This window comes from Pelodiscus sinensis, chromosome 6 (genome assembly GCF_052426305.1).
Source record: "Pelodiscus sinensis isolate ZL-2025 chromosome 6, ASM5242630v1, whole genome shotgun sequence".
Lineage (NCBI taxonomy): Eukaryota > Metazoa > Chordata > Testudines > Trionychidae > Pelodiscus > Pelodiscus sinensis.
The window spans coordinates 117,507,839-117,525,154 of NC_143057.1; the positions used below are offsets into that span (position 1 = coordinate 117,507,839).

General features: G+C 45.1%; 1 protein-coding gene across 3 annotated transcripts in view; it reads right to left on the reverse strand.

Moving 5' to 3' along the window:
- The window catches only part of CTIF (cap binding complex dependent translation initiation factor), a 324,244-nt gene that overhangs the window by 129,573 nt on the left and 177,355 nt on the right, over positions 1-17,316 (reverse strand). For all 3 annotated transcript variants that reach the window (XM_089779455.1, XM_089779454.1, XM_006136745.4), the window contains one exon: positions 9,587-9,663. In XM_089779455.1, the coding sequence (XP_089635581.1) occupies positions 9,587-9,663 (77 nt within the window). The remainder of the gene's footprint in view (positions 1-9,586; positions 9,664-17,316) is intronic.

Consider the following 17,316-nt stretch of genomic DNA (forward strand, 5'->3'; position numbering starts at 1 on the left):
AGTCTCCTGTCTTCTCACAGTGTCCAAAGCCAAGTGCTTCAAAGGGAATGAATAGAATAGGCAATCATCAAGGGATGCATATTCTGCCACCCATTTCCAGCTTCTGGCAAAGTGAGACTAAGAATATGATAGAGTCCTATAAAATCATGACTGGTGTGGAGAAAATGAACCAGGAAGTGTTATTTACCCCTTCTCATAACACAAGAATTAGGGGTCACCAAATGAAATTAATAGACAGCAGGTTTAAAACAAGCAAAAGGAAGTATTTTGTCATACAACACACAGTCAGCCTGTGGAAATCTCTCAGAGGATGTTGTGAAGGTCCAGGCTATAACAAGGTTAAAAAAAGAACTAGATAAATTCATGGAGGATAAGTCCAACAGTGGCTATTAAGGAGGATGGGCAGGGATAGTGTCCCTAGCTAATGAATACAAGAAAACACTATTTAAAAATTCCCCAATATTCTTATGGTTCATCATTACAAATGCATTTCTCCTCAGCTGGTCCAGTGACAGAATTAGCTCAGTGCTCCACTAACCCAGAAGACCAAGTATCTGGCATGAACTCTGCTGCCTTGGCTAGCCCTTGCTGAGAGGAAAATTACCAAAAAAACCCAGACCATTCTCCTCCATGAAATGAATGCTATCCCCACAGTGCTCACTTGTTCAGGTCCACACTGGCAGATAACCGACAGCAGCTGTTATTCTGAAATAACTTTGCTGTGTGGACACACTCTATCTGACCATGTAATTACAGATTGCAATGAATGCACAAGGGGGGAGACAACTATAAATATGGCGTTTTCCAATTTTTTGTAAAAAATTAGAAAAAGGGAAATTATTTTCACCTTTTGCTACTATTTTTCTCCGGAGAAAAATGGAGAAAGTTAGACTCCTTAGGCTACGTCTACACTGGCCCCTTTTCCGGAAGGGGCATGTAAATTTCAGCAGTCGTCGTAGGGAAATCCGCGGGGGATTTAAATATCCCCCGCGGCATTTAAATAAAAATGTCCGCCGCTTTTTTCCGGCTTTTAAAAAAGCCGGAAAAGAGCGTCTAGACTGGCCCCGATCCTCCGGAAAAAGTGCCCTTTTCCGGAGGCTCTTATTCCTACTTCAAAGGAAGTGGAATAAGAGGAAGTAGGAATAAGAGCCTCCGGAAAAGGGCACTTTTTCCGGAGGATCGGGGCCAGTCTAGACGCTCTTTTCCGGCTTTTTTAAAAGCCGGAAAAAAGCGGCGGACATTTTTATTTAAATGCCGCGGGGGATATTTAAATCCCCCGCGGATTTCCCTACGACGACTGCTGAAATTTACATGCCCCTTCCGGAAAAGGGGCCAGTGTAGACGTAGCCCTTAAAATGAGAGAGAGGGATTTTTTCAAAACTTTCAACACAACATTTTAAAAATTCTGTTCCAAATGGAGTAGAAAAATGACAGATTCTGGCAAAAAAAAAAATCCCCTTCTCTCACAAAAACATACTTTTTCTATGAAAATTAGTGTTTGTTATCTACCTCTCCCCCTGTTTTTTTATAATGTTATTGTCCAGTTACTAATTTGGCACATTGACAATATTTTCCTAAAGAAAGCATGTGTGAGAAAGAAAGTGACACTTTTTAAATAGGCTGTAATTCAGCCAAAACTGAATCATACTTCCCGGGTCAAAAAAAAGGAGTCATATTGCTAACCCCAAGTCTTTGTAATTCAGGGCTGCAATTAATGGAGGAGTCAGAACTTATTTTATAGGGAGAGTGTTAGACAAAGTCCATATATGGGTTGCTATCAGCTCCTCATACAAAAAAATAACCTTGAAGGCTAAAAATATCCAGCGTAGTGGGGCCAGGAGAATCCTTGGATTTATGAAATAAACAATTCATTGTGTCCAGCGCTGGTCTTAGAATTCCAAGCACAAGTCTGATAACTTCCTCCTAATGGCCGTTTATCAACATGACAGAAAAAACCCCACCACGTAATTTGTCATTTTTGCTCAAACAAGGCAGGCAGCAGACAGGAACAGCAGGCAGCATGTCAGCCAGAGTGGAGGGAAACTGCGTGGGAAGACTGCACTGCACCTGAATGCAATATGCCTGGCTCCAATTGGTGCTATTAGTTCACTTTCAAGAGGACAGGAAATCACGCAGATAACAGAATTTAATCCAGGCCACCAAAAACAAACAAACAAACAAACAAACAAACAAACAAAAACAGCTCATGTCAGGGTTGTGGGACCAAACTTATTTCTTTCAAAGAATTCCCTTCCACCCCCGCATTTCCCCTTACATGTGTCAATTCCACAAACCACCACCATCCTTGCTTCCACGTTCCTCTTTAAGAGCTCAATGAAGTCAATGGGACATTGGTTCAGGCCCTTCGACTTGTTTCTTCTGTGATGCCCATCAAAATGATCCAACCCAAGCATGACAAATCCTTCTAGGTTATTCCTTCCTGTGAGCTTCCTAAGATGTCCTACCTTGTCTGTGTCTGTCTACGAGGCTGTTATCTCCTGCCCTTGAGTTTATGTTCTGAACAGTGCAGAGCTCACACTGTTAGGCTACGTCTACACTACAACGTTAATTCGAACTAACTTAGTTCGAATTAGTTAATTCGAACTAACGGATCCAGACAAAAAACTAGTTCGAATTAGCATTTTGCTAATTCGAACTAGCATGTCCACATTAAGTGGACCCTGAACCGGGGTTAAGGATGGCCGGAAGCAGTGCCGGCAGGGCATCAGAATAGGACTTAGAGCGTGGAGCTGCTGTCTCAGGTTAGCCGAGGGCTGTGCTTAAAGGGACCCGACCCCCACCCCGGACAGACAGTTCTCAGGGGTGCCCCGCTTGCAAAGGGGTGCCCCGCTTGGATTGCCCAGACTACCCACACTGGGCACATCACAGCACTCGGCCATCAGACCGGCTGCACTTGCCGCAGGCTGCCATCTGGGGAGAAAGGTCAGTTGGGGGGCTGCAGGAGAGCATCCACCCCCAGAAGCCCGCAGAGCCAGCACAGTCCTCCCCATCGGGGGCGCGTACCCCATTCCTCCCTCACCTCCTTCCACTTACCCTTCCCTAGCCCCTCTTCTTGATGTACAAAATAAAGAAAACGTGTGGTCAAAAATAGAATCTCTCTTTATTGAACAAAACTCAGCGAGACTGGGAAAAGGAGGTGGGAGAGGGGAAGAGAGAGGGTGGGAGAGGGGAGGGCAACTAAAATGATCAGAGGTTTGGAACAGGTCCCATATGAAGAGAGGCTAAAGAGACTGGGACTTTTCAGCTTAGAAAAGAGGAGACGGAGGGGGGACAGGATAGAGGTCTCTAAAAGCATGAGTGGGGTGGAGAGGGTGCATACAGAAAAGTTCTTCATTAGTTCCCATAAAGAAGGACTAGAGGACACCAAAAGAAAGGAATGGGTAGCAGGCTTTAAACTAGTAACAGAAAGTTGTTCTTCACAAAGCAAAGAGTCAACCTGTGGAACTCCTTGCTGCAGGAGGCTGTGAAGGATAGAACTAGAACAGAGTTTAAAGAGAAGTGAGATAAAGTGATGGAGGTTGGGTCTATGGAGTGGCATTAGCCAGGGGGTAGGAATGGTGTCCCTGCCCAAAGTTTGTGGAAGGCTGGAGAGGGATGGCACGAGACAAATGGCTTGGTCACTGTCTTCGGTCCATCCCTTCCAGGGTCCCTAGGGTTGACCGCTGTCGGCAGACAGGCTACTGAGATAGATGGACCTTTGGTCTGACCCAGTATGGCCATTGTAAGCTCAGGGTCGGGGGTCTCAGTGGACCACCTTGATTTTCATGCAAACCTGCTCCTGGGTGGCCAGGCTGGCAGCTCCCCTGCCCTAGACGGCCACTTCCCTGTGCCTAGTGCCGAGGTCATGGACGAGGTCCATGATATCCGCACTAGCCCAGGTGGGGGCCCGCCTCTTGTGGTCCTGGGCAAGCTCCCGGGAGCCGCCAGCCTGGTCCCGGGAAGAGGGGGAGGGCTGGGGGGCATCGGGTGGCTGTCTCGAGCCGTGCCAGGTGCAGGGTCTGCTAGCTGGGTGCTGGCAGGCTTGCACCTGGCACGGGCACCGTAGCCAGCCCGTGCCCCTTTAAGGGGTCCGGGGCCGGGAGGGGGCAATAGAGTTTCTCTGGTGTTGGCCAGAGTGGCCACCAGGGAAAGCTGGAGAGGGCTAGCCTCCCACTAGTTCGAATTAAGGGGCTACACAGCCCTTAATTCGAACTAGTAAGTTCGAACTAGGTTTAATCCTCGTGGAATGAGGATTACCTAGTTCAAACTAAGCGCTCCGCTAGTTCGAATTAAATTAGAACTAACAGAGCGCTAGTGTAGCGCCTATCAAAGTTAGTTCGAACTAACGTCCGTTAGTTCGAACTAACTTTGTAGGGTAGACGTACCCATAGTGTTTAATGGAGCAAATCCAGCTCATCTTCCACATGCCAAGTAGCCACTCTTACCAAGTAGGGTGTGTCCCCTACTCATGGTCCCACAGATAAAGCTGTTTCACACTACTTTTACGTTGTATCAAAATAAAGGCAACTGTAGAATAGGTATCAAATGCTTTCTCAGCTGTCACTTAGGTGGATCTGGGAGGGGAATGTGAGCTTGATTTTTCAAGGCTGGGTCTTTTCTGCACTCAGACAATGTTTAAACAGATGCCGAGACTTCCCAACAGTTTCACTAGCAGTGGCAATAAAATGCCTCCTCTACTGGTTGTACAGCAGAGGGATACTGAGCCCTCCGCATTACCCTATTCCATAACCAGTAAATGAATCTTATATATCCACCAACAAAATGCCTGGACTGATAAGATAACTACACAGCAATGAAGTGTGAATATCTTTGCAACCAGTTCTATGTTCCCATATAATCTGGCAAATACACTGCAAACAGTTTGTTTAATTGATTTTTTTAAACTCCCAGTCTACCATGTTTTTCCACACAAAATAACCATTTTGAGACCCTCACTTACTGCAGATCAATTGTATAGAAGGAGCGCTCTCTTCGGGGCATCATTAGCAACATTAAAATGATGAGTAGCTAAGGCTTCCATTTTATTTCGCGACACACTGAGAAGTGAGATGGTTCTAGAGTATACAGGCTGTTTATATGAAACCGCTGATAGCATGAGTCTAGCCATATGGTGGGAGAGCATGTGTCAGTGGCTAGGGCCAGCCAGCCATTAAAGTCTGGGGGATTAGTCCAGGCCTTCTCAGTCTAAACAGTTTGCTGAGAGGTGCTGATGGGAGAATCAATACAGTTTCACTTGTTCTCCTCCCTTCGTTGGAACACATTGCTTCAGTGCTCAGGACTGATCACTGCCTAAGCTCTAGTAGGAGACAGACTGAGAGAGGTTTACTGAGGACCGCCATCCCCATCAGTGGGGCTCCAGCCATGGCAGCAGTTCCATTCAGACTGTAGATACGCTTCAGGTAGAACAGTAAGCACTATAGGGAACACAACAAGGCCAGGTAAAGTAATATAAGGATGCTGTGGCATCTAGGGGTCCCTGTCTGGATCATAATCCCAGCCAAGACTTCCTTGAGGGAGTTCGTCTGAAAAATCTGCTCTCCTGCACCATGCACTCAGGTGGCTCTCTCCTTTCAGCTGCTCTCTCCACACCTCTCAAGCTCTTGCAGATGAAGCAAGCTGGGAATGACCGAGATCATGGCAGCTCATTAACCCTTGCCCAGCCAGTGTGGTGTCTGTACCCCATCACACGCTCAGACAGTTGTTTCAAGCATTCTACAATGAAGATTAAAAGTGCACTTTCCAAATTCAAGGGCACTGTCTGTCACAGTCCCTTACAAGTGTTTTACTCACACTGAAGGTCTGAACTTCTCTATCCCCATGCACAGCACATGTTACCTTCCCTTCACAGATGGGGAAATTGAGGGTCAAAAAGGTAAACAGAAAATTGATGGAAGAGCTGAGACAGGAAATCAATTCCAGGCTCCTCAGTCATGCACTGTGAATATAACACCTAACCTAATCTAATTCAATTCTAGGAATTTCTATATGCACCGTCACATCATCTTCTCAAGATGGCACTGCCTGCCTCCCAGAATATTGGGTCACTGTTCAACAAGCGACTGGAAGTTTGTCCTGAAATAACTCCTAATAAACCCCACCACCCTCAGCCTATGTTCCTACAGCTAGTAGCAGGGTTGGTCCTCCAGCAAGGTTCTTAGTACACTTTAAAATTCTGGTGTTTGGGGATGCACTAAGAAAATGTCCTGTAAATACCATAATCTTATTATGAAGTCATCTTTTTTTCTATAAGGAGAAGGGGAAAATCAGATTCAGTCTAACAGAAAAAGGGATGGGCCAAAGCATTAGGAACTAGAGGGGGTGGGTTAAATTGCATCAATCTCAATCCCTGAAGTCACGAACCAAAAAGCCTTGTGTGGCTACCAGATTGTGGGATGGTGTATTTTGCGGGGAATCACACGATGGCCACATCTGAGAGTTCAACTTACTTTTTCAACTTACTCTTTCAAGCATTTGCGTATTTGTTTTTTAAAGGGGCTGAAATGAACTGTTGTCCCTCCTCCCTATGGATCTGACTCCCCATGTTGCGTTATTGACTGAAATTTAAAGTGCCCCAGTGGATTTCTTGTTTTTGTCCTAATTCAATATACATGGTCCATTGCTCCGTTAATCTAGCATGAATAACATACATTATAAATGTCTTTGTAATTCACAGGTTATCAGATCGTCTCTTGGGATATTTATCACAGTTCCTTTGTAAAACCTTGGACTAGGCTGCATATATTATCTATATTTTATCTCACTATGCGGTCTTCCAACAAGGCAGTTTCACCTGCTATCAGTTCTTGTCATCTGTGGGGAGGAGGGCAGAATGCACTCATGAAAGCTAAATGCTTATGTGTGCTGACAGCTTATCCAGGGTAATCTGAACAGAGCAGGAAGAAAAAGAAACACCTCTAATGTGACTGTTTTACAGCTGCACAACAGGCTAAATGATCAGCTGGATAAATGGAACTACACATGTTTACACCAGCTAAAGACTGGCCCAACAGTTGTAAGTACTGTACAGAGGCACAGAACTGTCACCATTTCAAAGGCTTCTTTAACAGTGATGGCTTGTAATAATGCTGAATGGTTCCTATCCTGAGCTGCAGAAAACCTTCAGAAAGACAGACAGTTTTACACAGCCATAGCCTTTTACATAGGTGTAAAAGAAGGAAAATCAGGCCCACATTCGGATTCAAGAAGGCCCATTTTATCTGAGTCCCACTCACATGGCAACGGCGCAGCCATATCGTGTTATAACTTCATGTGACTTAGTTCAGCCACTTGTTATTCTGCTCAGTGCTGGAATTAGTGGATGAAATGTTTGTAACCTGAGATATGCACAAGGCTCTTCATTTTTGGTATTTACCAACTTTCCTCATTTGTTTTTCAAATCCCCCCCCCCCCCGGATTTTGAAAGATCAGTATTCAGATTTGATTCATTTTCACCCAAATTTTGGCTTGTTTGGAACCTGGGAATTTTGTTTGCAGCAGAAGCAGAGTGAAGTCTCCAGCTCCCTGCATGCCAATCACTGCAGCTCTTGCTTCCTCTTCCTCCCCCACTACACAAAGGAAGCAGAGAGGGATGCACTGAAGGGCTGGGCTCAAGAGGAGAGCAGAAGGCTGCACTCAGTAAGGACTGCCCCCCTCCCTCCAGGCAGAGCCGCCTCCTAAGCTGGTTCTTCACTACGGTCCTGCCACTAACTCAGCATGGTGGGGGAGTGAGACAGGCAAGGAGCTGGGTCTCAGCAGCTGAAACCACCTAATCACTGCAGCAGCAGGCCTGCAGGGAATGAGTACTTCCTCATGTGCTTCATCATGAGTACACCCCACTGCCCTCCATGGAGTGCCGGGCAGGCTCTCTCCACCTCTCCTCCTGCCCTTCAAGTTCACACATCACTGGAAAATCCAGACCCTAGTTTCTACTGAATAACACAATTTATCACCATAACTTTGTACCACCGGCATCCTTCGCAATACTCTTCATGACCGTCCTTAGTTATTCACACTGCTTTTACCTCTTGGCTTCATTACAGCAATGAGATACACCTGGGCACAAAACCATCAGCACACAGGAAACGCTAGCTAGTACAGAGAGCACAACACACCAGTCCATTGCTCTGTCTGCTGGCTTTCCATAGACTTTCAAAGAAGGTCAGGCTCTTGGTCTTTATCTGCAATGTGTTCTCTGGCTTGGGTCCAGGGTACTATAAGACTATCTTGAAAGCTCTAGGACGAAGACCACAGCTGACAACTTTGTTTCTCTGGCCCAATGGAACTCTCAACAATAAGAATAAAGCTTGTTTGTGCCAGAGATGGAACTTTCCCCGGGGTTGCTCCGAGACTGTGGAAGGAACAGGCTGTAGGCCCCAGGATCGAAGGACCATCACAAACCTCACCCCTTTCCGTTTCTAGAACAAGGCACATTTCTTTGACCTTGCCTTCTCTGACAGTGGACATGCTTCTCTCTCTGGGGAAAGAGGTGGGAGAACAAACTGCACGTGACAGATGTGCAGCCACGTTATTTAATGCACAGCTGGAAGGCGCTGTAGTAATATGATGCTGAGATCAGTATAAAACACTTATACCGAATAGAACAGAACTGAAAAAACAGAAATCGAAAATACCACTTGTGTGTGCAACATGAACACATTAAGATGAACCCCTGCATTTCCTGATTTGTTTTGAAATGTGAGTTTATTTATTATTTTAAATCTAAATAAATAAAATTTAAATAAAGATGCCTATCCAAGGCTTTTGGTGTTCACTATCGTGACACAATAAATACAATTACATTAAATCTCCGTAGCTTTAAAACGATCAGTTCCACAGGAACTCAAACCAGCCGTCCGGTCACCTATTCCCCTTTTGATGTGTGCATACTGCAGTTATACTCCAGGGCTCAGGCTGTGGAATTATAAAATTGCAGTGTAAGTGTTTAGGCTTGGCCTGGAACCTGCCTGTATTCTGGGACACCACAAAGGGCTCCAGCCTGAGGCCAAACTTGTACCCAAACTTACAGCCCCATAGCCTGAGCCCTGCAAGCCTGAATCAGCTGACACAGGTCAGCTGTAAGCATTTTCATTATCTAGGATGCCCACTCCTCAAGCCCTCTCAAAAAATCCGGATTCTTTTGCAGAGTGCCAGAAAGACAGCAAATTCAGACTCTCCCGCACTTGGGGGAACAAGTTCTCCAGTCTCAACACTCTCACAGAAAACATCTCACCAGTTGCCGCTTCTCTTTCATAAAAAGGGGGATCCGGCTAGCTAACCACAGCTGTGACAGTATGGTACAGGGAGAAGGGTAGTCTGCCAGGTAGGGTATCCCAGACCTTTTAGGGCTTAATTAGGTCACACGACCAACACCTTAACCTCCACTTAGAAGCCCAGGGGTAGCCAGTGCAGATCCCAGCTCACTGGTGTCATAATGTAGCATTTTTCATGCAATAAATATTTCAGCTAAACACAATGTAATTGAAAAACAACATTCAAAGCAGTGGGGAGAAGAGCTGCAGGAGAAGTAAAAAAAAGGTCAAAGACATGTTGGACAGATCTCTCCTACCTCCGGTCGTTTCTCCTTCTTCTGAATAATTTTTTGGTGTGTGCAATTTCAGCTTCATGTGGCAATGGATGATAACCCTGGTAAAAAGAGGGGGGGAAAACACAATTGTGAAATGTGAGAACTAGGAGGCAGTGATGTTTAAGTAGTCAGAACAGGGTACAGTGTTCGAGTCCCGTTCCATGGATGCGGCTAAACAACATATAGCTTTTTAAAGAGACAAGGAGTGAGGTAGAAGAGCTTTGCGTCACTCGAAAGCTTATCTCTCTCACCAACAGAAACTGGTCCACTAAAAGATATTTCCTCTCCCAGCCTGTCTCTCTAATATCCTGGGACTGAAACAGCTACAACGACACATGTGCTGCTCCTTGTCAGTCCTATACAATATGAAAATTGGTAGAACAGATTAAATCTTATAAATGCCTCTCTCCCTCAACTTGCAGATCTGTAAAACCATGCAAAGGCACAATTATTTCAGGTTCTGAGGCGAGTTAATCTAAGCCATCTGAAACACTCAGATGAATATTGTTCACCAACACACATTTAAGAGACTGTTATTAATGGCACCCGATATCTTATTCACTGGGAATTCGGATGCTCATGCCACTGACATACCATTTTTACCACTCTGCTGCTATGCTTTCATGACAAGACATCCACTCTTTTTTATTTTAAACTCAGCAGTAAAAATTTACAACATTTCTCTGGAAACATGAGGAACTAAATTTAGCCGACAGAGCACTGGCATGGGGGTTCAGCATCAGGGTGACATCTTGTGCAACTTCACGAGTGACACTGTCCTCCTCCCGTCCCCACAACTTCATTTTCAGATTATGGTTCCTTGGAAGACAGCAATACTTCTCTCTCTGTGCCCTAATCCACTCCCCACATGCTTCTGTGATAGGTTAACTTCCACATGAACTGCAGATGCTGTATACTACAAGACAATGCAGACATCACCCTTGTAACTCCTTACAGCACCTACTATCTGGGATAACTAGTTAGGGAGACTGTGTCGCTTAGCTATCAGAACAAGCCACTCAGAATCAGCACACTCCTAGGCTCTATTTCCTGGCACCCCACTTATTCACTCTTTTAGCACAAGCAAGTCAATACCCAAGTTATATACTTAGTGCTCACAAAGCATTTTTCCATCCTCACAGTGCTTTACCGTCATTAATTCATCTAGACAACACCTCTCTCCCATAGGGACAAATTATCCCCATTAAACAGATGGGGAAACAACGAGGGCCGTCAATCAACCTGCGTTAATGCCTGCAATTAACACAGGACAGGATTAACGCATTCTTTTTTTAATGCGTTAATGCTGCACTGCCCCTTGGAAGTGCCAAGCCGAGCTGGGAATCAGCTGCAGTCCCCAGCTGACCCCCTGCTCCGCTGTTGCAAAGCCCCTTTGAAGTGCAGGAGCAGAACTTTGCAACACGGAGCCGGGGATCTGCTGGAGTACCCAGCTGATCCCAGGCTCCTAATGCACTGCCCCTTTAAGGTGACAAAACGGCACTTCACAAGGGCAGTACCCAGCTGATCCCCGGTTTCGTGCTGCAAAGTCACTTTGAAGTGCTGCTCCGACACTTCAAAGGGGTTTTTCAACAGTGGAGCCGGGGATCTGCTGGAGTCCCCAGCTGAACCCAGGCTCCTCATGGCTGCCCCTTGGAAACGCCGCTCCAGCTGATCTCAGGCTCCATGCAGTCCTGCCCCATTGAAACGCCACTACGGCGTTTCAAAGGGGAGGTGCATGCGATTAAATTTTTAATCACTTGACAGCCCTAGAAACAACCAATGCACAGGCTGATAAGTGATTTGCTCAGCCAAGTTAATGGAAGAGCTGGGATTATAACCCAGGGTCCTGACTCTCAATTCTGTCCCCTATCTAGTAGACTACGCTGTGCTTGCTTGTTGACTCAATTTGCCCATGGGAATATGGGGATGACTTTACTTACTTTCCTCCTAGGGGTATTGTGAGGCTTCATTAATGCTCGCAGAGAGCTTTGAGGTTCTTGGATGAAAGGCACTATCCCACAAAGTGTTATTTATTTTCTTTGATCTACAAAGCCATGATAACCACCAAAGGCAGTAAAAATCTTTTATTTATGCACTAAATACTTCCCAGGCTGGCAATAAAAACTCTGTAAAAATTACTCTATTTCCATAACAATCCATCTTTTCCGCTGAGTTACAGTCTCTGCCTCAAAACTAGTGAATTACCACGTATGAGAGGCTACCAGAAAATGACATGCATATGGGAACAGTATATCTCAGCATGCAACCACTTTTTGTTACACTGGCATGACACCACACACCTACCACACTTCACCAAGTGCCCTTTCTCCCAACACATCCTTAAAATTATTAGAGTTTACTTAATAGCAACAACACTTTGAGAAAGAGCCTCATAGGAGGCTAAAGAATTGCAATTTTTTAATGAACATTAATGAATTTAGCCTCACAACCTGCCTGTGAGCTAGGCCAGCATCTTAGCATCATGCATTTTATGATAATCAGGAGTGTTATGATAATCAGGTCTGAGCACTTGGGTAACACAGTCCGGAGAACTTCATCAAGTGGTACTAACTTTTGTTTGAGCTACAGTACTTGTTTAAGAAAGACATCCTGTCCTAATCTGAAGGCTTCACATGAGGAGGAATCTATCACATCTGTAGGTAAATTATTCCAAAATGTTTACACTTTGGCTGCGTCTAGACTGGCATGATTTTGCGGAAATACTTTTAACGGAAAAGTTTTTCCATTAAAAGTATTTCCACAAAAGAGCGTTTAGATTGGCACGGATGCTTTTGCACAAAAGCATCCATGCCCAGTATAGACGTGCTTTTGCGCAGGAAAGCTCTGATGGCCCTTTTAGCCATTGGGCTTTCTTGCACAAAAAAGTAAGGTCCTGTCTACAATGGCCCTCTTGCGCAAATATTCTTTTTTTGCGCAAAATCTTGCCAGTCTAGACGCACACTTTGAGTTTGCCTAGCTTCAATTTCCAGCATTAGGATCATGTTATGTGTCTGTCTGCTAGATTAAAGAATCCTCTGCTACATATTCCTTATGTAGCTATAGCTCACATGAAAGTCATACAATCACAGACTCATGGAATCATGGAATTGGAAGAGTCCTCAGGAGGTCACTGAATCCAACCCCCTTCCCAAAGCAGGACCAACCCTACATTATTCCAGCCAGGGCTTTGTCAAGACAGGACTTAAAAACCTCTAGGGATGAAGATTCCACCACCTCCCTAGGTAACACATTCCAGTGCTTCACCACCCTCATAGTGAAATAGTTTTTCTTAATATCTAACCTAGATCTCCCACACTGTAACTTAAGGCCATTGCTCCTTGTTCTGCCCTCCATCACTACTGAGAACAGCCTCTCTCCATCCTCTTTGGAACCTCCCTTCAGGAAGCTGAACGCTTCTGTCAAATCCCCCCTCACTCTTCTCTTCTGCAGATTAAGTAAGCCCAAATCCCTCTGTCACTCCTTGTAGGTCATATGCTCCAGCCCCCCTAATCATTTTGATTGCCCTCTGCTGGACCCTCTCCAATGTGTCCACATCCTTTCTATAGTGGGGGGAGGGCCCAGAATTGGACGCAATACTCGAGATGTGGCCTCACCAGTTTCGAATAAAGGGGAATAATAACTTATCTAGATCTGCTGGCAATGTTCCTTCTAATGCACCCTAATATAATATTAGCCTTCTTGGCTAGAAGGGCACACTGTTGCCTCCTATCCAACTTCTCACCCACTGTAAGGACCCCCAGCTGACTTACTGCTTAGCCAGTTGGTTCCCAGCCTGTAACAGTGCTTGGGATTCTTCTGTGCCAAGTTCAAGATTCTGCACTTGTCCTTGTTGAACCTCATCAGATTTCTTTTGGCCCAATCCTCCAATTTGTCTAAGTCACTCTGGACCCTATCCCTATTCTCCAACATATCTTCCTCTCCCTCTAGGTTGGTGTCATCCACAAACTTGCTGAGGGTGCAATCCATCCCCTCGTCCAGGTTATTAATAAAGATGTTGAACAAAATCAACCCTAGAACTGATTCTTGGGGCACTCTGCTTAAAACCACTGACAGCCAGCCATCGGACCATTGATCACTACCCATTGAGCCCGACAATCTAGCCAGCTTTCCAGCCACCTTACAGTGTATTTAAACAATCCATACTTCCTTAACTTGCTGGCAAGAATATTGTGGGAGACTGTATCAAAAGCTTTGCTAAAGTCAAGGTATATCACATCCACCGACTTCCCCATGTCCACAGAGCCAGTTCCCGCATCATAGAAGCTAATCAGGTTGGTCAGGCATGACTTGCTCTTGGTGATCCATATTGACTATTCCTGATCACTTTCCCCTCCTCCAAGTGCCTCAAAACTGATTCCTTGAGGAATTACAGGCATCTTGATACAGGCTAATGTGCCTGTAGAAATCTTTCTTGTTACCCTTCACATCCATTGCTAGTTGCAATTCCAATTGTGCTTTCATCTTTCTGATTGCTCCCCTGTATTCTCGAGCATACTCTTCCCTAGTCATCTGACCAAGTTTCCACTTCTTATACACTTCCTTTTTGTGTTTAAGCTCGCCAAGGATTTCCCTGGTAAGCCTCCCTGGTCGTTTACCACATTTGCTTTTCTTAGTGTGCATCAAGATGATTTGTTCCTGTGCCTTCAATAAGGCTTCTTGAAAATACTGCCAGCTCTCCTGGACTCCTTTCCCCTTCATGTTAGTGTCCCAGGGGATCCTGAACATCAGTTCTGTAAGGGAGTCAAAGTCTGCTTTTCTGAAGTCCAGGATGTATATTTTGCTGCTCTCCTTCTTTCTTCCTTTGGTCAGGATCCTGAACTCGACCATCTCATGATCACTGCTGCTGCCCAGGTTACCACCCACATCTACTTCTCCTACTAGCTAAGTCATTTCTTAACCTCCTCTTTCATCATTTTCTGGACTGAGACACTGATGGAGAAACAGGTTACATGACTCAGCCCAGGTATAAGTAAATTTGAGGAAGATCTAGGGCAAGAAACCGTTTCCCCAATTTCCTATTATGTTTTTAACCACACGATCTTCTCTCCTTTCTTGAAATCCATATCAAGATGCCCGTAATACACAGATGTCACAATCTCCGCTACAACATACAAGTAGTGACAATATGTGTTGCTAAAACCCAACATGAGATGACCTTGTGTTTGTTTGCCAGCAGATTAACCTTGGACCAATGGGGCTGCTGTGTAATTCAACAAAGTAAAACATCATGGTGTTCTGCAGTAACTTGCCATAAGGCCATTCACGTAGCATCACAAATACCGTACTATTCATGCTTGCTAGATCTTGCCTCAACTCCACACAGCACACCACTGATTAAAGGGAAAAATACTTTGCTGACAAACCCTGTAGAAAGGCAGCAGTGCTGTGAAGTTTGAGGACTTTACACTATGGCAATTTTATAAAACTCAGATTAATGGAGGCAAACAGTTAATATTCCTCTCTGGCAAGTACAAAGCCTCATAATCCAATTTCTGCAGGATTTAAAAGTTTTCATTAAATATTTAAGACTCCAGCCCTTCCAAATGTAAACTCAGCATAAACTGCTGCACTGCTGCATGTCTTCCTCCTCACATGGCAGCTCCACTGTTCCTTAGGACTTTGCCAACCGGCAGTACAGCGAAATTATCAAAACTCTGGTCATAGCGTGACATGCGTAAGACAGAACAATGACATTTGAGGGGGCCTTTTATTCTACAAAGGATCTGGACATGTCTAGAGTGGAGAAAATTCTAAGTCCCTCTGGCTGTGTCTAGACTGGCAAGTTTTTCCGCAAAATCACATGATTTTGCGGAAAAACTTGCCACCTGTCTACATTGGCCACTTGAATTTCTGCAAGAACATTGACAATCTCATGTAAGATTGTCAGTGTTCTTGCGGAAATACTGTGCTGCTCCCGTTCGGGCAAAAGCCCTCTTGCACAAATCATTTGCGCAAGAGGGCCAGTGTAAACAGCACAGTACTGTTTTCCACAAAAAAGCCCTGATCGTGAAAATGGCGATCGCGACTTTTTTGCGGAAAAACGAGTCTAGATTGGCCCCGGACGCTTTTCCGCAAAAAGTGCTTTTGCGGAAAAGCATCCTGCCAATCTAGACGTGCTTTTCCGAAAATGCTTTTAACGGAAAACTTTTCCATTAAAAGCATTTTTGGAAAATCATGTCAGTGTAGGCGTAGCCTCACAGGACACAGAATCCCTTTCTCATGGGGCACAACTCCCGTTTCTAGACCTAGTCATGAGACTTTTATGTTTTCTTGGGGAGGAGGAAGAGAGAAAGCCACTGCCCTGATTGTACCTATTCTAGGTCTCTAGCAGGGCTAATTTTGAGGAAAGAAAAATCTAGTATGGGGTGGGAGAAAGGGCACTATAGCAGGCTAATTTTTTTTTTAAAAAAAACAATAACTGGCAGTAGCTGCTCAGATATCTGGAATGTTAGAATAATTCTTGGACAGATGGTTTAGTGAACAGTCAAAAGGTGCATAATTTATCTGATGGTACACCATTTATCAGATGGCCATTGTGTGTGGCACACTCATATTTTTACACACAAACACATGTTCATGTACTTGTTTTTAAGGTGACTTTTCTGATGAAAACCTAGAACTAATGCATAGTTTTCCAGAAAACAAGGCAGGCCCATTTTTGGTAATCACACCTAATTGGGCGCACTCTTCCCATTCAGTATGAAGATGCAACTGACTGATGGGTAGCCAAATGGGCAAGTTTAGCAAAGCAGTGGACCAGGCAGGCAAACACTCTGTATTGTCTGCTATAAGAAAATCGGGATAGGAGGAGACCAGGTTAGTTTACAAGGTGAGCACATCAGTGAGTCAGTGGCTTCTCTGGTGGTCAGTAAGCAGCATGTGCTGGTCCACACAACAGTTTCAAAAAAAGGGGTTGGTTCAGTTCCTCTCAGGCCACAGAGTAGCTGCCATCGAAACTAACAAGCAGCCCCTACTGCTGCTGGACAAAGTGATTTTTTCATAGCCTGTTCTCATATATAATTTTAGATAAGATAAACATGTGTAACCTAGTGTGATTACTGAGCAATGCAAGTGGCACCTAGACCACAGCAACAGTTAAGATCAAGAGAACTCTACAGCATGGGCTGGGAGCCAGCTGACTTTTAGCTCAGTGGGTAGAGGCTCCTATACTCAGCTCCAGAGGTCCCAGGTTCAAACCTGCCCGGTGGCGGTTACACATGCACACAGTAAGAGGGTGTTCTGTCCCCTTTAAAGATAGTGGGCATCTGGGGCCAGTCAATGCTATCCCAAGGCTTGGCTCCCTGAGAAGAGCAGGTGTGTACTGACACACAGTTCCCTTAGGAATCTGGTGCACTGATGTTCTTTTGGGTCAAGTGGCAGTCTCATGACCAGCCACCATGTACATAAGACAAGTCTATAAGGGTATGTCTACACTAGAAAGTTAGTTCGAACTAACGGACGTTAGTTCGAACTAACTTTCCTATGCGCTACACTAGCGCTCCGCTAGTTCGAATTTGAATCGAACTAGCGGAGCGCTTAGTTCGAACTAGGTAAACCTCATTTTACGAGGACTAACGCCTAGTTCGAACTAGCTAGTTCGAACTAAGGGCTGTGTAGCCCTTTAGTTCGAACTAGTGGGAGGCTAGCCCTCCCCAGGTTTCCCTGGTGGCCACTCTGGCCAACACCAGGGA